This window comes from Manis javanica, chromosome 3 (genome assembly GCF_040802235.1).
Source record: "Manis javanica isolate MJ-LG chromosome 3, MJ_LKY, whole genome shotgun sequence".
Taxonomy (NCBI): Eukaryota; Metazoa; Chordata; class Mammalia; order Pholidota; family Manidae; genus Manis; species Manis javanica.
In genome coordinates, this window is record NC_133158.1 from 112,347,814 (window position 1) to 112,369,607 (window position 21,794).

At 34.5% G+C, this 21,794-nt stretch overlaps 1 protein-coding gene across 18 annotated transcripts in view; it reads right to left on the bottom strand.

The window, feature by feature from the left end:
* Positions 1-2,717: 2,717 nt before the first annotated feature.
* The window catches only part of DLG1 (discs large MAGUK scaffold protein 1), a 318,440-nt gene continuing 299,363 nt past the window's right edge, over positions 2,718-21,794 (bottom strand). For all 18 annotated transcript variants that reach the window (XM_073231852.1, XM_073231851.1, XM_073231856.1 and 15 more), the window contains 3 exons: positions 14,673-14,782; positions 5,420-5,511; positions 2,718-4,514 (listed from right to left, as the gene is read on the bottom strand). In XM_073231852.1, the coding sequence (XP_073087953.1) occupies positions 4,408-4,514; positions 5,420-5,511; positions 14,673-14,782 (309 nt within the window). In that variant the 3' untranslated portion in view covers positions 2,718-4,407. The remainder of the gene's footprint in view (positions 4,515-5,419; positions 5,512-14,672; positions 14,783-21,794) is intronic.

Consider the following 21,794-nt stretch of genomic DNA (forward strand, 5'->3'; position numbering starts at 1 on the left):
TGATACTTGAATATAAGTAACAAAAAAAGATAGTGGGAAGAGAATTCCTGCCTTCTCTGTTCTTCCTCTTTTCCTGTTCATTACCACTATAGGTAGTAGACACTGCTGGATATAGTATGAAACTCTGGTCAGGTTTGGTACCTGTTCCTAAAAATTTCAAACACATTACCTGACCACTAACTTTGTTCACAATGCTGTTTAGCAGACCAGAATTTTTTTTATCAGCTCTCACGTAACCATATTTGGGGTTGGGGGGAGATGACGACAAGTGCCGGTAGTGGAAAGTCAGTGAGAAAGTAGTCAATGAGTAAGCAGTGGCTATCTAAGTCAAGGTGGAAGAAAATGTATCTCATCTGGGCAATTTATCTTTTTAAAAAATTTAAAGTTATCGTTTTCAGGCCTGTTTCTAGATTCTCAAATAATAAGTGTTAAATGCTCTGGGAAATTGCTAGGAACTGTTCAATCTAGCACTGTGCAGAGATGTGAGAATGGCTTATGAAATTTTGATGTCTTTCAGTTCCATGTTTAAGGCTGAGTTAGGGTAGGTCAAAGTCACAGCATCTCTGACAGTGTAGGGGTTCTTAGAAGAGATGATAAATATTATAGGGACTGAAATGTAATGAATTTAAATTTCTGTCAAAGAAAACTTCTCTATAGGTAATGAAGAATGGTGGACCATATTCTTCTCTCTCAGTCTTCTGCTACCAACCATAAACACACTCCAGAGCAAGAACAGGTATCAAGAGTCAAGTATCAGATGCTGTAACTGGCGTTCCATACACACTGCTTTATTTAACCTTTGCAACAATCCTGTAAGGTAGTCATTCAAATCCCACTTAAAATATGACAAAATAAAGGCTCAGGTTAATTTGTACAAGGGGAGTTGAAACAATTCCAGGTTTCTGATTCCAAAGGAAAAGGGAATTAACTTGTAGAATTAACTTTATGCTAGCCCCCTTTATTTGTAAAATCATTGAGTCTGAAAATATCTCAATTTTACAGATAAGTAAACAGAAAGAAGACATGACTTGGCCAAGGTTAGTTACATAACCAGTAAGAGACAGAGCTGGTATTCTAATCAAGCTGATTCCATAGCCTACATTCTTCACATTACAGTACCCTGCTGCCCAAGCCAGGGAGAGCTATACTATGCAATTCTGGAGGTAGATAAATAGAATCTTTAACATTGGACTGAAACACCAGAATCTAGATTTGGGTCAGAAAAGTGACATTGGTTTTTCCCTATATTTTAAACACGTCAATAAATTTCTCTAATTTATTGACATTTACTTTCTTTTAACCAGTAATGAAACTTCAAGGGCTGAACAATCCACTAAATTCAGCTCCAAAGAATGAGAGGAAAAGGAAAATGGTAGAAAAACCAACTGTTCCAGGAGTCAGGAGTTAAAGGTTCTAATCCTGGATCTGTTTCTGATTTGCAGTGCAACTTTAAGACATGGGGATCTCTGGGCTTCTGTTTCACTACATGTAAATTAAGAGTATTAAGGCAGAGACTCCTGGAAGGTAACTTGTTTACTCTCAAACTTTAGAAAATAAATTTTCCTCATCAGTAAAGTCCCCAAAGAACCTTGGTGTTTAAGCACTATGTAGTGATTTAGCAGCTATTTGTTAACATGAGCTCTGCAAGCTTGCTTCCATCATTTTTGTTTTTGCCAACCCAAGGATATTAAGGAGCATATTAAAATATGGAATATTTCATAAAACATTTGAGACATTATTATTCCCCGTGTATTAGAATAGTGGACCTTTTTCTAATGAATACCTAATGGAACTTCTTTGGCTCTAAAGAGGTTCATTCTTTGTATGTCACTGTGACGGTGTTAGACTGACGTGTTTTCAAGAAATAGTCATTTCAGGTGTGATGGGAGCAACTTAGTTCTATGAGTCTGTCTGTACTTACTGTGTGACTCTGGGCAAGGACCTTCATCTGGTATATCGTCATCTGTAAAGGGACACTAAAATAACACAATTTAAGTCATAGTGCCTTAAATAGCATGGGCTGAAAAGGGAGGCAGCCAGTATATTAGAAAGAGCCTAGACTTGCACACAAACGCTAAGCCCTGCTGCTCACTAGTGAAGTCATGCTGGGAAAGTGATCTCACTGAAGCAATATAGTAGGGTGAGTAACTTTAAATCATGATTTTTTTCTAAATTAATATATTCAGGTGGCTGTTGCATAGAAGTACTAAGCAATTAGTACTTTTATTAGTAATTCTATGCACTCTAGAAAGCTGAGAAGTATATATATATATATATATATATTTTACAAAAAAATCACTTAAGGACTTTCAGAAAGTAGTAACATATATTTTCACACACAAATGGTATCATTTTATAACCTCTTGATATTTTACTTGTGATCAGTATATACTTTAAACTGGCTTATGCTGTGGTTTAAGGTGCATGGCTTATGGCTCTTGCTGTAAGGTGACTTCTGGGGCTTTTGATATCATTTTACAATAGTTTTTTTCCAGTATCTTTATGTTTGTTAACAACCTACTGTATTTAGTGTAACAGCTATAGTGTATATTTCAATGTATTAATACACCCAACTCCAGAACCTACAGAAGAAATTTTCACTAGGTTGCCTAACGGCCCCTGAACTAATTTATAAATTAAGTGATGCCCCAAACTGTTCCAAGAAAACTGTCTAATAAAAGAACTTTTTTCCTTTAGAATTCAAGACACATTTAAGATACGGATTTTACAATCAAGTTTATTGGCTGTTCTCCTCTTTCTCATAAATGGAATGGATACTGTTGATAATTCTTTACAAACCAGTACTCATTTGTTTAAGAAACTGTAATGAGGAGGTTGTCAAAAACACGTATTTAATAACTCGAAAAAAGCAATGGGAAGCCAAACAATATTCTTAATACAAAAGACCAGAGAAGTTGATTTTTGAAGTCACATCTATCTTTTGCTAAGATTTCCTAAAATTGCTCACCATGAAGATCTGCACAACTCTAGTGCAGAGCAGCTATGAGAGATGAAAGTGTGTCGTCTGAGGGGAAAACACTCACACACATACGGTTCTGCCTGTTTACCTAGTGATGAAAGGAGAACTGGAAGGAGAGGGAGAGGACAAAATCCAAACCCAATGACAACAACAACAGTAAGAACAACAACAAAAAATCCCAGGAAGCATCTGAAAACATTTGTAGAAAAGAGGAGAACACGCACATACTTCTAACATGAATCTAATTTCCCTAAAGGTTTCTTTCCACAACCACCATACCCCCATTTTCGTTTCACATGATTAAGGAAGATAAGGTCTAAACAATTAATATTTAATTTAAAAACAAACAAAAAGTTGAGAGTAGGTGACAAAAGAAAAAAATATATTTTAAATATATGTGCGTGTGTGTTTGTGTGTGTGCAACTATGTAAAGAAAATAATTCCCATAGTTACAGTTTAGTTAAAGAAAGTTTTATATATATTTATATATATATATTTTATTATAACAAAATAGGCAGTTATTGTGGGTAAAATATTCATTAAAATCTGATGCCTAAGAATACATTTAAAGTTTTAGACAATGAATTGGACTCCTTTGCCATTGCCATAATTACTACATTACCACTGTAATATCTGTATTTATGTCTATGAAATTTTCTCAGCCTATGTGTAAGAGGTGAGCCCCCTAGCACCTAAACAGGCTTCAATTCAGAAAATGTGATGGATCATTATGTATGTACCTTCTGTAAGACACTAAAAATAGTGTTGCATAAGTAGATTAAGAACATTTAAACATTGTTATTCCTAGTAAATGTATCGAGAAAAAAAAACCTTACACAGAAGACTTTAAGAACTCTTAACGAAAAATGAATAACCCTTGTGAAATTATGAAAGTTAACCCAGACATTAACTTTGAAATTAAAAAACATATATTTTCCTCATTTGTCTATAATGAAATATTTCCTCTGATAACAGAAGTCAATTGAGAAAAAGACTTGAGAGCTAATATATTGGCCAAACCATGCTATTAAAGTTAAGCGTGCATTGTTGAAGTTTACTAAATCACTGATGAACACCACTTCTGAAATTTATAAAGAATGTATATAAAGCTTTTCTGAAAATCTCTTAAAGTTACTTTCCCTTAAACATTAAGGAATTTTACCACAATTTTGTCTCCCCAAATCCTTAATAGCTGGTCAGGCCATTCCATCTTCAGTTCTGAAAAATGGCCACAAACCAATAGTGACATAAAATGATACAGATGCTACAATCTGAAGGAGACACTGTATGTCAAAAGTGGGTGCAGCTGCAGACCATGATGAGTGGTATATGATTAAACATGGGAAGAGTACTGAAGACAGATTCCAGAAGGAGAGGGCAAAGTATCAAAGAAAATGTGGAAAAGAGAAACAGAGAAACACCAGTCCTCATAACTTTTCTTTTGCTGGAACCCAGATGTAAGGACCAGACTGTTCTTCTATGATCTGCTTCACTTGGTTGTAAATGTCTTCCAGCGTATCTCCCTGTACAATAGCTGTAATTATAGAAAGAAAACCAGAAACCTTTATTAACTGTCTATTTACCATTGCAATTACTGGTGAAATAGTAGAAGCTAAATTTTAGGAAGAGTTACTCATTCAGGAAGAGACACCATTTATGTACTGTTTGCTTGGTAAAAACTGCTCATTTCATTAATTTTTCTATTACCAAAATATGAAAGAATTTGTATAAAAATTAATCAGAAAGTAAGATTTGGCAAACTTACTTTGTTCAGTGTATTTGGGAAATACACACTGAAAGAGTTAAAGGCAAAAGGGCACCTGCAGCTTACTTTTTAATGTCTTAGGAAAAAATTATATATGTGTAGAAATGTTAACACTTGGGAAATATGAATGAGGATTACATGAGAATTGTCAGTACTTTTCTTGCAATTTTTAAGACTGAAATTGTTTAAAAAAAAAAGGAACATGGGTTACAACACTATGACACTTAATAGAACTAAGTGTGAACACCTAATAGCTGATCAGTATTTCAGAAAAAAATGATAAAAACCTGTCCAAAGATACCTGAGTAATGATCTAAGACAAAATGAATGACATATATTTGGGAAATGCTATCCACTCTTTTTAAACAAATAATAATCTTAAAATGGATCCAAATTTTAAAAGGAAAAGTGTCAATTTCATAGAAGAAATCAAGTCTGAATCAATTTTTTCTCTACTCAAGTATGAATTATTCCCATAGATGTCTTATCAACCTAAAACACCTAATTTCAGGATCCCTCACTACCACTGCCTAGGTTAGATGAATTATTCTGAAAATTATTTTACTGATTATTACTGGTATATGTGCACAGTTCGAAATCCATTTCAATGAGTTGGTTCATATGGCTCCAAAGCAAATTCTTTCATAACTGGCATTGCCACACATGATGCCAACCTGTGAAATGCTCAGTAAATTCTTGTTCCAGTTTCATGGCTCTCTCAAACGTCTTTTTGGCTTGTTCTTCTGTTAGACGCTTATTCATTTCCCTATGCAGATAAATTTAGATATAGGTAATTACTACATTACAATACATTTGAAAAAGATGACAGTGGGAGAAGACATGAAACACAGAATCATATGAAGTTAAACTCTGGTGAGAATATGACTGTCACTAAAAACTAGATTCAGTCACTGACTCTGCAGCTTCATACTTAGAATGACAAAAAGGTTCCAACACAGTTTTGCATTGGTTCAAAGCAGCCAAAAACACAGAAGATTAATTCATCAGTTTTGACTCTGATGAACAATTCATATTAAAATATGACAGATCTACCTGCCAATTTATGGACATGCACATATTAAACAACACCATAAGAAGGCATCAGCAAAACTTAGTCTGGGGGAGAGGTGCAGAAGAAATGACCTGGTTTCTTCAATAAATAGAAAAAAAAAAAGGTATTGGGGGATAATCTATAGATTAAAAGATGTTAAAAACAAGTCATGAATAGACCTCATTTGGAACTTGCTTCAAACAAACTGAAAAAACATTAGCAAAATGTATGAAACAATCAGGAACACTTCAACTATCTGATGATACCAAAGAATTATTGTTTAAGTGTAGTATCATAGTGATGTTTTTCAATGTGGAATTTTCATCCTTCAAATATATGGATGAAATCACATAATATCTGGGATATTTTTCAAAATAACCTTGAGAGAAGAGGTAAGGAGCTGAGGGGATAGATGAAACAAGATTTGTTATAGCTGATAATTACTGTTGCAGCTAGATGATGGGTATATGGGAGTCTGTTCCCAACTTAAGGGAGAAAGATTTCAATACTTCACCATTAAATATGATGTTTGCTTTTATATTTTGTACATGACCTTCATCATATTAAGCAAATTCCCTTCTATTCGTAGTTTGCAAAATGTTTCATCATGAATGGCTACTAATTTTATTGCTTGCTTTTTCTGCACTTATTAAAATGCTTATATACTTTCATTCCTACAATCTGTTAATGTGGTACACTGATTTTTATAAATTAATTCATTAGAAAATTGGGTAACACATACATAAAAGTTATCTGAATCATTTTTAAGTGTACAGTTCAGTGTCATACTGTTGTGCAACAATTATCACCACCCACCCCTCTAATTCATCTTCTAAAACCCAAACTCTACACCTATTAAAAAAAACTCCTTATTCTTGCCCCTCCTATCCCTGCCCTGACAGTCACCATTATAATTTTTGTCCCTATGATTTTTACTCTAAAACCCTCATGTAAGTGGAATCATACGGTCTGTCTTTTTGTGATTGGCTTACTTCACCTAGCATGTCTGCAGGAGCATTCATGTTGTAACATACTGCAAAATTCCCTTTGTATGTATATACCACATTTTGCTGATCTGTCCATCCACTGATGGGTACCTGAGTTTCTTCTACACTGTAGTTATTGTGAATACTACTACTATGAACATGGGTCCACAAAAACTCGTCAAGACCTTGCTTTCAATTTCTTTGAGTATAAACCCAGAAAAAACTGGTAGATATGGTAATTCTACTTTTTAATTTTCTGAGGAATTGCCATACTGTTTTATACTACAGTTGTACCATTTTACATTTCCACCAATTGTGCACAAGGGTTCCAATTCTTCCACATCCTTGTCAGCACTTGCATTTTTTTTTTTGGTAAGCCATCCTAATGGGTATGAGATGTGTAGGTATCCACTGTAGTTTTCATTTGCGTTTCCTGAATGATTACTGGTCATCACTTCATGCGCTTATTGGCCATTCGTATACCTTCTTTGGAGACATGTCTATTCAAGTTCTTTACCTTTTTGAATTGGGTTGTTTCTTGTTGTGTTTTAGGAGTTTTATATATATTCTGGATATTAATCCCTTATCAGATATATAATACACAAAGATTTTCTCCAGTTCTGTGGGCTGTCTTTTTATTCTGTGGGTATTCTTTTGATACACAAAATTTAAAAATATTCACGAAGTCTAATTTTTCTCTTTTGTGACCTGTGCCTTTGGTGCCATATCCAATAAACCACTGCCAAATACAATGTCATGAAACTTTGGTCCTATGTTTTCCTCTAGTTTTACTGTCTTACATTTAGGTCTTTGATCCATTTTGTTTATTTTTGTATATGGGGTTAGGTAAGGGTCCAGTTTCATTCTTTTGCATGTAGATAATCCAGTTTTCCCAGCACCATTTGTTGAAAAAACTGCCCTTTGTACTGGTCTTGGCATGCTTGTCGAAAATAGTTTTGATTGCATATGTGAGAGTTCACTTCTGAACTCTTTATTCTATTCCATTGGTCTGTATGTCTGTCATTGTTTTGATTATTGTAGCTTTGTAGTAAATTATGAAATCAGGAAGTATGCGTCTTGCAGTTTTTTTTTTTTAGGATTGTTTTGGCTATTTGGGTCCCTTAAGATGCCCTATGATTTTTAATACAGGTTTTTCTATTTTTGCAAAAAAGATAATTGGGATTCTGATAGGGATTGCACTGAATCTGCAGAACATTCTGTGTATTACTGATATTTCAGAAATATTAGGTCTCCCAATCTGTTAACATGGGATGTGCTTCCATTTATTTCTATCTTCTTTAATTTCTTTCAGCCATATTTTACAGTTTTCATTATACAAACCTTCACCTCCTTACTTCCTAAGTATTTTATTCGTTTCAGTGTTATTGTGAATGGAATTGTTTTTGTAAATTCCTTTTCAGGTTTTTCATTGTCTTTGTACTAATTTTTGTGTTTTGACTTTGTATGCTTCTACTTTGCTGTGGAGTCTTTAGGGTTTTCTACAGATAAGATTATATCATTTGCAAAGAGAGAGAATTTTATTTCTTCCTTTCCCATTTGGATGCCTTTTATTTTTCTTGCCTAAATATTCTGGGTAAACCTCTAGTACTATGTTGAATTGAAGTGGTGAAAGCAGGCATCCTTGCCTTGCTTTTAGTCTTTCACCACTGAATATGGTGTTTGCTGTGGGTTTGTCATACTTGACTTTTATTATATTGAGGTGGTTTCCTTCTATTTCTATTCTGTTGTGTGTTTTTATTGTGAAAAGGTTTTATTGTGTATCTGAGTACTGTCAAAATACTTTTTCTGCATCAACTGAGATGATGATGTGTTTTCCCCTCTTCATTTTATGTGGTGCATTATATTTATTTATTTTATGTTGAACCACCCTTGCATTCCAGGAATAAATTCTCCTTAGAGGGCATAATCCTCTTAATATGTTGGTGAATTTTGTTTGCTAGTATTTTGTTGAGGATTTTTGCACCAATGTTCATGAGGGACATTGGTCTACAGTTTTCTTTTCTTGTAGTGTCTTTGTAACAAGGCTTTTGTATTGGCTAATGCTGCTTCACAGAATGACGTAGGAAGTGTTCCCTCTTCATCAATGTTTTGGAAAAGTATGAGGACTGTCATTAGTTCTTTAAATGTTTGGTGAAACTCACCAGGGAAGCCATCAGTTCTAGGGCTTTTCTTTACTGAGTTTACTGTATATTCAGATTTTATATTTCTTCATAATATTGTCTTGGTACGTTGTGTTTATAGGAATCTGTCCATCTAGGTTATTCAATTTTTTTTGGTGCACAATTGTTCACAGTACTCTTACAATCTTTTTTATTTCTGTAGAATTGGTAGTAATGCCCCTACTTTCATTTCAGATTTTAGTAATTTGAGTCTTCTCTCTTTATTAGTCCTCCTACCTAAAGGTTGACTTTTTTGTTGATATCTTCAAGGAATCAACTTTTGGTTTCACTGATTTTTCTCAACTGCTTTCTATTCTCTATTTGTTGCTCTTTGCTCTAATCTTTATTGTTTCCTTTCTTTTAGGTGTGGGTTTAGTTTGCTCTTTTTCTAGTTCCTTAAGTTGTAAAGTTAGGTGGTGAATTGAGAACTTTCTTGTTTAATGTAAGCATTTATAGCTATAAATATCCCTCTCAGCAATACTTCTGTGTCCTAAGTTTTGGTATGTTGTGTTATCATTTTCATTCATCTCTAAGTATATTCTAATATCCCTCATCATTTCTTCTTTGATACATTGTTTAAAAGTGTTTCGTTTTCAAAATTTTGTGAGGTTTCCAGTTTTTTCATTAGTTTAACTTTATCTTCTGTGATCAGAGAAGATACTTTTATGACTTTTACCTTTTAAAAGCTATTTTAAAATAATACTTAATCTGTGGCCCAACATATGGTCTATCCTTAAAGATGTTCCATGTGCACCTGAGAAGAATGTGTATCCTATTGTTGTTGGGTAGAGTGTTCTGTATATGTTTGTGAGGCCTAATTGCTTTCTCTATTTCCTTACTTATCTTCTGTCTGGTTGTTTCATTCATTATTGTGATTGGGGTACTGAAGTCTCTAGTATTATAGAACTATCTATGGCTCCCTTCAATTATGTCAGTTTTTGTTCCACGTTTTGATGACCTGTCATTATGTACATAAATGATTACAACTGTTTTTATCTTCTTGCCATATTGAACCTTGTATTAATGATATCCTTCTTGTGACACACAACCTTTTTTGATTTAAAGTTTATTTTGTCTGATATTAGTAGTATAGCTACTCCTGCTTACTATTAGCAGACAACACCTTTTTCTATCCATTCACTTTCAACTTCCTCATGTGTTTGGATCTCGTGTTTTACCATTCTGACAATCTCTCTCTGGTGACTGGAGAGTTTTAATCCATTTACATTTAAGTTAATTACTGATAAGGAAGGACTTCAGTCATTGTGCTATTTGTTCTCTGTATGTCCCATAGCCTTTTGTCCCTCATTTCCTGAATTCCTGTCTTTTTTTGTGTTGATTTTTTTTGTGGTGGAATGTTTAAATTTCTTTCATGTATATTCTACAGCTATTTTATTTATTTCTATTTTGAAATTAAATACCAGTTTAACTTCCATAATGTACAAAATCTCTGCTTATTTAACAAGTCCACCCCCATCCCTTTCAGATTTAAATCTTTATATGCTGTGTGCACCAAAATAGGAACTAATAATTCTTTAAATGCATTAGTCTGCTAAATTAAGTAGAAAACAAGATTTGAAGTTACAAACCAAAGTTACAGTAATACTAGCTTTTATACTAACTTCTCTTTTAAATGCACTAGTCTCTTAAATCATGCAGGAAACAAGTACAGTATAAACAATTGCATATTAGCTTTATGACTGCCCATGTATTTACCTTTACTGAGATCCTTCTTCATATGGCTTCAAGTTACATTCATTTCACCTTGCAGGACTCCCTGAAGCTTTTCTTGCAGGGTAGGACTAGTGGTCATGAACTACCTCAGCTTCTGTCTATCTGAAAATATCTTAATTTCTCCCTCATTTTGAAGGACAGTTTTGCCAGATATATGATTCTTGGTTGACAGTTTTTCCTTTTAGCACTTTAAGTGTACTGGCCAGTCTTCAGGCCTTCAAAATTTCTTGTAAGAAATCTGCTTCTAATCTTTGTATGTGTTAATTACTTCTCTCTTGCTTCTTTCAAGATTCTCCCTTTGTCTTTTGAAGGTCTGATTATAATGTATTTTGATTTAAGATCATCTTACTTGGAGATTGTTGAGCCTCTGGATATTTATATCCATGTCTTCATCAAATTTGGTAAGTTTTCAGCCATTATTCAGATATTCTCTCCATCTTTCTCTCCTAATTCTAGGACTTCCAGATGCATATGTTCACCTGCTTGATTGCTTGATGGCATCTCACAGGTTCCTTAGGCTCTGTTCACTTTCATTTAATCTTTTTTCATTCTGTTCATCAGTCTCAATAATTACTACTGTTCAATCAAGCTTACTGATTCTTTTTTCTGCCTGCTCAAATCTGTCTTTGTATTCCATTACATTTTTTATTTCAGTTACTGTACTTTTCAATTCCAGAATTTCATTTTGGTTTCTCATTAGGTTTTCTCTCTCTTTACTGGTATTTCCATTTTGTTCACCATTGTTTTCTTGATTTTCTACACATATTCCTTGAGTTCACTGAGAATCTTTAAGACAAATGTCTTAAAGTCTTTGTCTAGTATATTTGCCATTAGGTCTTTTTCTCAGATCTTTTCTGAACCTGTGCCTTTCCCTAGGCATGTGTGGTGACTTTCTAAATTCCTCCATCTATGTGACTGTCCTAGTTTGGCTCCAATATGGGAAAAAGGAGAGAGTAAAGGGGAGATGGATAAAGGTACTGGTCCCTTAACTCTCTAGAAGAGTCATGTCAGTCGAAGGAGTGAAAGCTTGCAACAATGGCTCTCTGCCTCTGTGTGTATGCACCTCCACAATCAGAAGCAGCTGTCAGTTATCAGAACACAGATTCCTGATATTGGAGGTCAGGGTCCTTACTGTCCATCTTGCCTCCCACAAAGAATATTTGCATGGTTGCCTGCTATGGGACTAAAGGGAGGAGAAAGGTAGCTGCTGCCATGTTAAGAGCTAAAATCAACAAAAACTAACTACTTAAACTTCCCCTAGAAGCCTGCAACAGCTCCCAAGTTCCAAAATAATTACATTAGACAGATTCTGTCAAGTCCAAATTGTTATCTAGGTAGGAAAATGGATTCCTAGTGCTTCCTATTCCATCTTCTCTAGCTCCAACACTGATTAATTTTTTTAAATTACGGTATCACTGATATACAATCTTATTAAGGTTTCACATAAGCAACATTGTGGTTGCTACATTCACCTATATTATCAAGTCCCCCACACACCCCATTGCAGTCACTGTCCATCAGCATAGTAAGAATGCTATAGAGTCACTGCTTATCTTCTCTGTGCTATACTGCCTTCTCCATGACCCTACATTATGCATCACTGATTAATTTTTAAATGTTAGACTACCCTTGCATGTTTTGAATAAACCCAACTTGGTTGTTACATTTTATCTTACTTAGAAAATTAACAATTCAATTTGCTTGTATTTTGGCAAGGATTTTTACATATATATATTTATGTTGGTTTGCCATTTTCATTTCCTGTGAAGCCTTTGTCAGGTTTTGGCATTAAATTAATGCCCATAAAATTAGTTATAGAATTTGTGTAATACTGGTATTTATTCTTAGTTTTTGGGAGAATCCAGTAAGTCCTCTCAGCCTAGTGTTTTACTTATGGGAAGGCTTTTCATAACAGATTCAGGTTCTTTAATAGGTACAGTATTAGATTATGTAATTCATTTTTTCCTTTTCTGTTCTTAAGATTTTTTTGAAGCTCTTTTTTGAAGTGTAACTTTCAAACATAAGAGCAGTATCATAAATGTACAGCTTGATGAATTTTACCAACTTACACTTACTATGTACTATGTAGTACCTAGATCAAGATACAGAATGTTACACCAGCTCCCCACAATTTGAATGTGCTCACTCCAGTCACCAGTCCACACTCAAAGACTAACCTCTACTTGACTTCTATTAGCAATGATTAAATTTGAAATCATACAATATGTATAAATGAAATGACAGAGCATATATACACATATATACTTCTAGGCATGGATTTTTTTTTTTTTAACTCAATTTATGTTTGTGGATTCTTCCATAATTTGTGTGTAGCTGGCGACTGCTCATTCTCATTACTGTAGAGTATTTCATTATGTGAATATGTCATAACATCTACTTGATGATGGGCATTTCGACAGTTTCAAGTTTTTAGTTATTCTGAATAGTACTTCTGTCAGCAATCTAGTACCTGTCTTTAGTAAAGATATGCAAACATTTCTGTTGAATATATATCTAGGAATGAAGACTTCTGGGTCCTGAATTATGTGTTATGTTCAGCTTAAGATAGTGTAAACAGTTCACCAATGTAGATGTATCCAATTTACACTCATAACGTTATGAGTCAGTTGCTCCACATCCTTGCCAACATTTGATATTTTGTTTTCTTAATTTGCTATTGGGGTGGAGGGGAGCTCATAACACATGACATTGTGGTTTTAACTTGCATTTTCCATGATTGAGCTCTGTCTCATATGTTTACTGACTATTTGGATATCCTCTTTTGTGAAGTATCCAAACCATTGGCTCATTAAAGTTAACACTGTTAACAAAGTAATAACTTTTTGCCTAAAGTATACTTTGGTAGTAATACAAACTAGCTTCTGGTTAATGTATGAATGGTGTATCTTTTCTCTATTCTCTTACTTTCAGCCTTTCCATAGCCTAATATTAAAGGTGTGTCTGATGAAAACAACATGTAAGTTAGTTGATGGGTTTCAGAACACACTATCCTGAAATATGGCACCTTGTCATACTGAGTATTTTAAGCTCAAGGAATTTGAAAAATGGCAGGTGCAGGAAGAACTCTCTGACTGTCTCCCTGAAGCAGGTCGTAAGATCTTCATGTGAGAGGTTAACTCCCCATACCTGGAGGAAAGCAGCATCTTCATCTCTAAAGATGGAGGGACACCAAGAATTTAAATAAACAGGCCATGACAAGTTTCTCCTACTTTACTCTTTTTTAGGTTATATCCTTTGGTCCTATCACATTTTCCCAGACTGTCCACTCTTCACCAAACAAACGAAGTATGCTCAGGTTTAACTGTTTTTTTGGGTTTTCATTTCCTTATGTAGGCTCCCATATCAGGTAAAACCTAAATGAATTTGTATGCTTTTCTCTTGTTAATCTGTCTTTTGTTACAGAGGCAGCAGCAGAGAACCTAGAAAAGATTTTTCCCTCTTCTATAAAAGCAACATACAGGTTTTATTTTCTCAACCATTCTGACAATTTTTGTTTTTTAATTGGACCATTTAGCCTAACACCTAATTAATGAAGTATTTGGGTTCATTTATACCATCTTACAATCTGTATCTTTTGTGCCCCACCTGTTCTATGTTTCTACATGCATTTTTCTCTCTTTCAGTTTTTATTTAAATTCTATTTTCTGCCCTCTAGGTAAGTAGTTAAACATACTTTTATTCTGTTAATGGTTACCTAGAGCTGCACTGCCTCACTCAGTAAGTACTAGCCACATGTGACTATTTAAACTTAAAATTCTAATACATGTTATCTTATACTTCAGTATATTAATGTTGATGATGATAGTTAATTATCACAGAGTGCTTGTGCCCTCATAACAGCCCTATTATCATTTCCATTTTACAGATAAGGGAACTCATATGCAGGGAGGGTAAGTAATAAGTGAAGGTGACTGGATTTGTATTGAGAGTCTGTGCTTTAGGCATTTAAACTTACATGATATTTTCCATGGATTTGGGTTTAATAAAAATGGAGATTGGGTAAAGTTGTGCAATCTGTAATCTCTTTATGGCATTTCCCGACACATCGAGGATACAGTGTTTGCCCTAAAATAGAGGGAATAAAGAAGAAAAACAAGTGAACCAAATGTTTTCAATTATATCAAAGGTACATTTCCCACAGGTGCAAATCTGGATTATCGTATGTTTGGATCCTGTTCACTTTAAGCAAACTTGTCATTTCTGTTAGCAAATTTCAGAGGGGAAATGAAATGAAGACAATGAATAATGACTATGAATATTAATTTCCAATTCTCAAATATTACATTTAAAAAGGAATAAAAATAGTTCCCTTACTCCTAGCTTTCATAGACCAGTAATGTCTCAAAATGGCAGCTAGTATGGAGTTACATAACTTATTTTGCCAAGAAAGGGTATTAAAAAAAAAAACCTAAGCTGCCATTTTACCATAACTATTTCATAAAAGAATATATGAACAAGAAGATAAAAGGCTAGAATAAAGAAGAACTTTTAGAATTGAGTAAATTTAAATTCATGAAACCTTACTACTCTATTACTGATTTTATTGTGGACTCTCAAAAACTTTATCACAAACTGGCATCTGGGAACCCCAGTTTTGCATGTAAGACACTTTTCTGACATGCGTGAATTCACTGACAAAGGCCATTTAGGTTTTAATAAAGATGAGCATTTCCCTGTTAAATAGGGTAGTACTTATAATTTATCAAGAAGATATTTATATAACATACTTTAAATCAGGTACTCCCCTATAATGTATCCTGTAATCTAAGAGCTTGAATCCACTTCAGTGAACAGTAACTTCAATTTAGTAGGAATATTTAAAATAAACTAGTATTATATAAAACTTCAAATAAAGAAAATAATAGACATACATGTACCTACCATCTTTTTTTAATCAGATATTACTTTACCTGATTTAGAAATTAAAAAAAAAAGTTACACTTTAACATTAACAGTCTATCATGTCTGATTTATTTTATCCCTCTCTTAGTATATATACATAAGAGTCTGAAAGTAAAACGCACACTATACATCTTTACCCACTTGTTCCTAAAAACTATGACATCTTTTATATAGCCACAGTATAATTAAAGTTGGCCATCTAATGTCTATTACTGCAAAAGAAAAAATATTTCTTCTCGGTTCAGGACCCATCCAGTATTACATATTACATTTACTTGTAATGTCCCCTTAGTCTCTGATAATCTGATCTAGTTTTTTAGTCTTTAATAACCTTGTTTTTTCTGAAGAGTACAGAGCATTTTTTTCATAGGATATGCCTGAACCTGGGTTTGCTTGATGTTTCCTATCAGATCACAGGTTACACATTTTTTACAGAAATATTGCAGAAGTGATGCTATACCCTTCTTAGTCCATCATATTAGGAGGCATACATCTATCTGTTCCATTATCAGTTCATTTTGATCACTTGTTTAAGGTTTTGTTTGCCAGGTTTCTCCACTCTAAGATTACCATTTTCCCCTTTGTAACTGATAAATATTTTGGGAGGGTTATGTAAACATCTTGTTTCTCATCAGATATTAATTTACTTATTAATTTTAGCATACACTGATGATTCATGCCTTAAACAATTATTACTATGGTGGTTATCAACAGAGGTTTTCCTAATTTCTTCTACCTTTATTAGTAGACATTCTAATGTTAAGGCAAAGCTTTCCTTTCTATCCATTTATTAATTCATTCATGTATTTACTGATACCATTAGGGACTCTTGGATTCTTATTTTATTCTGTTATAATCAGTTATATGTCAGTTGTTCTTTAACCATGGTAATGATGTTTGCCAATAGTTTTTGGGTAAGTTTTTTCTCCAAGCAGAAGTCTTTTTATTTTTATGTGGCCAAATTTATCAGTTTTTTATTGCATCTGAATTTTGATTCGTGGTTAAAAAAACCTTCCCTATGATAAGGTTATATTTTTCTCTGTCAACTGTATTAGAGCCAGTTTTTGTGTATGGTGAGAAGTATGGTTCTAATTATCTTTTTTCCAGCTGTCTCAGAAAGATGAATTAAAAGTCAATTATTAAAAGCCCTAGTGATTTGATAGTGTACTTTTATCATATACTATGTTTTCATATGTATTTGGGTCTTTCTTTGATTATTTTTCTATTCTACTGGTCTGTTTATTAGTATACTAGTCCCATACTGTTTTAATTAAGAAGACTTTACAGTATGCTTTTAAGATCTTGTAGAGCAAGAATCTTGTGTAGCTTTTTTGTGTGTGTTGTCCTGGTTTCTTATATGAACTTCAATTTGACTGACCTAGCCCCATAAAAAAACTGGTAGATAAGCTTAGACAAAACTGACAGGTTTATAATACTGAGTTGTCACAGCTAAGAATAAGAAATGTGTTTAAGGTTGTTCAAGTCTAATATTTTTTTAAAATTAATCAATTATTTTGGTATCATTAATCTACAAAAAATGAGTAACATTATGGTTACTAGACTCCCCCCATTATCAAGTCCCCATAACATACCACATTACAGTCACTGTCCATCAGCTTAAGATGCTATAGAATCACTACTTGTCTTCTCTGCATTGTACAGCCTTCCCCGTACCCCACCTCCCTACATTATGTGTGCTAATCTTAATGCCCCTTATACCTCCCTTCCCACTCATCCTCCCTACTGCCTTTCCCTGTGGTGATGGTTAGTCCATTCTTGGGTTCTGTGAGTCTGCTGCTCTTTTGTTCCTTCAGTTTTTTGTTTTTATACTCCACATATGAGTGAAATCATTTGATGCTTGGATTTCTTCATCTGGCTTATTTCACTGAGCGTAATACCTTCTAGCTCCATCCATGTTGCAAATGGTAGGATTTGTTTTCTTCTTATGGCTGAATAATATTCCATTGTGTATATGTACCACATCTTCTTTATCCATTCATCTACTGATGGCTACTGCTTCCATTTCTTGGCTATTGTAAATAGTGCTGTAATAAACATAGGGGTGCATCTGTCTTTTTCAAACTGGGCTGCTGTATTCTTAGGGTAAATTCCTAGGAGTGGAATTCCTGGGTCAAACGGTATGTCTATTTTGAGTTTTTTGAGGAACCTCCATACTGCTTTCTACAATGGTTGAACTAATTTACATTCCCACCAGCACTGTAGGAGGGCTCCCTTTTCTCCACATGCTCGACAACATTCGTTGCTGTTTGTCTTTTGGACGTTGGCCATCCTACCTAGTGTGAAGTGATATCTCATTGTGGTTTTAATTTGCATGTCTCTGATGATTAGTGATGTGGAGCATCTTTTCATGTACCTGTTGGCCATCTGAATTTCTTTGTTAGAGAAGTGTCTGCTCAGCTCCTCTGCCCATTTCTTAATTGGATTATTTGCTTTTTATTTATTGAGGTGCGTGAGCTCTTTATATAATTTAGATGTCAACACCTTATCAGATATATCATTTATGAATATATTCTCCCATACTGTAGGATATCTTTTTGTTCTACTGATGGTATCATTTGCTGTACAGAAGCTTTTTAGTTTGTTATAGTCTGACTTGTTCATTTTTGCTTTTGTTTCCCTTGCCTGGGGAGATACGTTCATGAAGAAGTTGCTCATGTTTATGTCCAAGAGATTTTTGCCTATGTTTTTTTCTAGGAGTTTTATGGTTTTATGACTTACATTCAGGTCTTTGATCCATTTAGAATTTACTTTCGTGTGTTTGTATGGGGTTAGACAGTGATCCAGTTTCATTCTCTTACATGTAGCTGTCCAGTTTTGCCAATGTCAGCTGTTGAAGAGGCTATTTCCCCATTGTATATTAATGCTCCTTTATCATATATTAATTGACCATATATGCTTGGGTTAATATCTGGACTCTCTATTCTGTTCCATTGGTCTGTGAGTCTGTTCTTGTGCCAGTACCAAATTGTCTTGATTACTGTGGCTTTGTAGTAGAGCTTGAAGTTGGGAAGAGATATCCCCCTGGCTTTATTCTTCTTTTTCAGGATTGCTTTGGCTATTTGGGGTCTTTTGTGGTTCCACATGAATTTTAGAACTATTTGTTCCAGTTCATTGAGGAATACTGGTGGTTATTTTGATAGGGATTGCACTGAATCTGTAGCTTGCTTTAGGCAGGATGGCCACTTTGAAAATTTTAATTCTTCCCAGCCAAGAGCATGGGATGATTTTCTATTTGTTAGTGTCCTCTTTAATTTCTCTTATGAGTGTCTTGTAGTTTTCAGGGTATAAGTCTTTCACTTTCTTGGTTAGGTTTATTCCTAGGTATTATACTCTTTTTGATACAATTGTGAATGGAATTGTTTCTCTGATTTTTCTTTCTGCTAGTTCATCGTTAGTGTATAGGAAAGCCACATATTTCTGTGTATTAGTTTTGTATCCTGCAACTTTGCTGTATTCCAAATCAGTTCTAGTAGTTTTGGAGTGGAGTCTTTAGGGTTTTTTATGTACAATATCATGTCATCTGCAAATAGTGACAGTTTGACTTCTTTACTGATCTGGATGCCTTGCATTTCTTTGTTTTGTCTGATTGCCATAGCTAGTACCTCCAGTACTATGTTGAATAACAGTGGGGAGACTGGGCATCCCTGTCTTGTTCCCGATCTTAGGTGAAAAGCTTTCATCTTCTCACTGTTAAGTATGATTTGGCTGTGGGTTTGTCATATGTGGCCTTTATTATGTTGAAGTACGTGCCCTCTATACCCATTTTGTTGAGCGTTTTTATCATGAATGGATGTTGAATTTTAATTTTGTCAAATGCTTTTTCAGCATCTATGAAGATAATCATGTGGTATTTGTCCTTGTTTTTGTTGACGTGGTGGATGATGTTGATGGATTTTCGAATGTTGTACCATCTTTGCATCCCTGTGATGAATCCCACTTGACCATGGTGTATGATCCTCTTGATGTATTTTTGAATTCTGTTTCTTAATGTTTTGTTGAGTATTTTCGCATCTGTGTTCATCATGGATATTGGTCTATAATTGTCTGTTTTGGTGGGGTCTTTGCCTGCTTTTGGTGTTAAGAGTGATGCTGGCTTCATAGAATGGGCTCGGAAGTATTCCCTCCTCTTCTATTTTTTGGAAAACATTATGGAAACTGGGTATTATGACTTCTCTATATGTCTGATAAAATTCAGCGGTGACTCCATCTGGCCTGGGGTTTTGTTCTTGGGTAGTTTTCTGATTACCGATTCAATTTCGTTGCTGGTAATTGGTCTGTTAAGATTTTCTGTTTCTTCCTTGGTCAGTCTTGGAAGGTAGTATTTTTCTAGGAAGCTGTCTATTTCTTCTAGATTTTCCAGCTTGTTAGCATATAGATTTTCATAGTATTCTCTAATACTTATTTGTATCTCTGTGGGATCTATCATGATTTTTCCTTTCTCATTTCTGATTCTGTTTATGTGTGTAGATTCTCTTTTTCTCTTAATAAGTCTGGCTAGGGGTTTATCCACAGAAGTTGGAGCATTGTGCTGTTGTTGTCATTTGTTTCCATATATTGCTTAACCTCTGCTTTAATTTGGTCATTGATCTACTGATTATTTAGGAGCATGTTGTTAAACCTCCATGTGTTTGTGAGCCTTTTTGTTTTCTTTGTACAATTTATTTCTAGTTTTATACCTTTGTGATCTGAGAAGTTGGTTGGCAGAATTTCAATCTTTTTGAATTTAATGAGGTTCTTTTTGTGGGCTAGTATGCGGTCTATTCTTGAAAATGTTCCATGTGCACTTGAGAAGAATGTGTACCTGCTGCTTTTGGGTGCAGAGTTCTGTAGATGTCTGTTAGGTCCACCTGTTCTAGTGTGTTGTTCAGTTCATCTGTGTCCTTACTTATTTTTTAACTGGTTGATCTGTCCTTTGGAGTGAGGGGTGTGTTGAAATCTCCTAAAATAAGTGCATTGCATTCTATTTCCTCCTTTAATTGTTAGTATTTGTTTCACAGATGTCAGTGCTCCTGTGTTGGGTGTATAGATATTTATAATGTTTATATTCTCTTGTTGGACTGCTCCCCCTTTATCATTATATAATGTCCTTCTTTGTATCTTATTACTTTCTTTGTTTTGAAGTTTATTTTGCCTTATACAAGTACTGCAACAACTGCTTTTTTCTCCCTATTGTTTGCATGAAATATCTTTTTGCATCCCTTGACTTTTAGTCTGTGTATGTCTTTGGGTTTGAGGTGAGTCTCTTGTAAGCAGCATATAGATGGTTCTTGCTTTTTTTGTTTTTCTCTTTTTTGACCTACGAGTTGCTTTTTTATCCATTTTATTACTGTGTGTCTTTTGATTGGTGCTTTCAGTCCATTTACATTAAGGGTGATTATCGATAGATATGTTCTTACTGCCATTGCAGGCTTTGGATTCATGGTTACCAAAGGTTCAAGGGTAGCTTCTTTACTATCTAACCATCTAACTTTAACTCTCTTATTATGCTATTATAAACACAGTCTGAAGATTCTTTACTTCTCTCCCTTCTTATTCTTCCTCCTCCACTCTTTATATGTTGGGTGTTTTATTCTGTACTCTTTTGTGGACAGTTGATTTTATTTTTTGCCTTTAGTTAGTATTTGGTTGGTCTGCTTTCTTTGCTGTGATTTTATTTTCTCTGGTGAGATCTATTTAGCCTTAAGAGTACTTCCATTTAGAGTAGTCTCTCTAAAATACCCTGTTGAAGTGGTTTGTGGGAGGCAAATACCCTTAAGTTTTGCTTATCTGGAAATGGTTTAATCCCTCCTTCAAATTTAAATGGTAATCATGCTGGTTACAGTATTCTCGGTTCAAGGCCCTTCTGTTTCATTGCATTAAATATATCATGCCATTCTCTTCTGGCCTGTAAGGTTTCTGTTGAGAAGCCTGATGGGTTTTCCTTTCTAGGTGATCTTTTTTCTGTCTCTGGCTGTCTTTCATACTCTGTCTTTGCCCTTGATCTTTTCCATTTTTATTAAATGTCTTGGTGTTGTCCTCCTTGGGTCCCTTGTGTTGGGACATCAGTGGGCTTCCATGGTCTGAGAGAGTATTTCCTTCCCCAGCTTGGGGAAGTTTTCAGCAATTATTTCTTCAGACACTTTCTATCCCTTTTTCTCTCTCTTCTTCTTCTTTT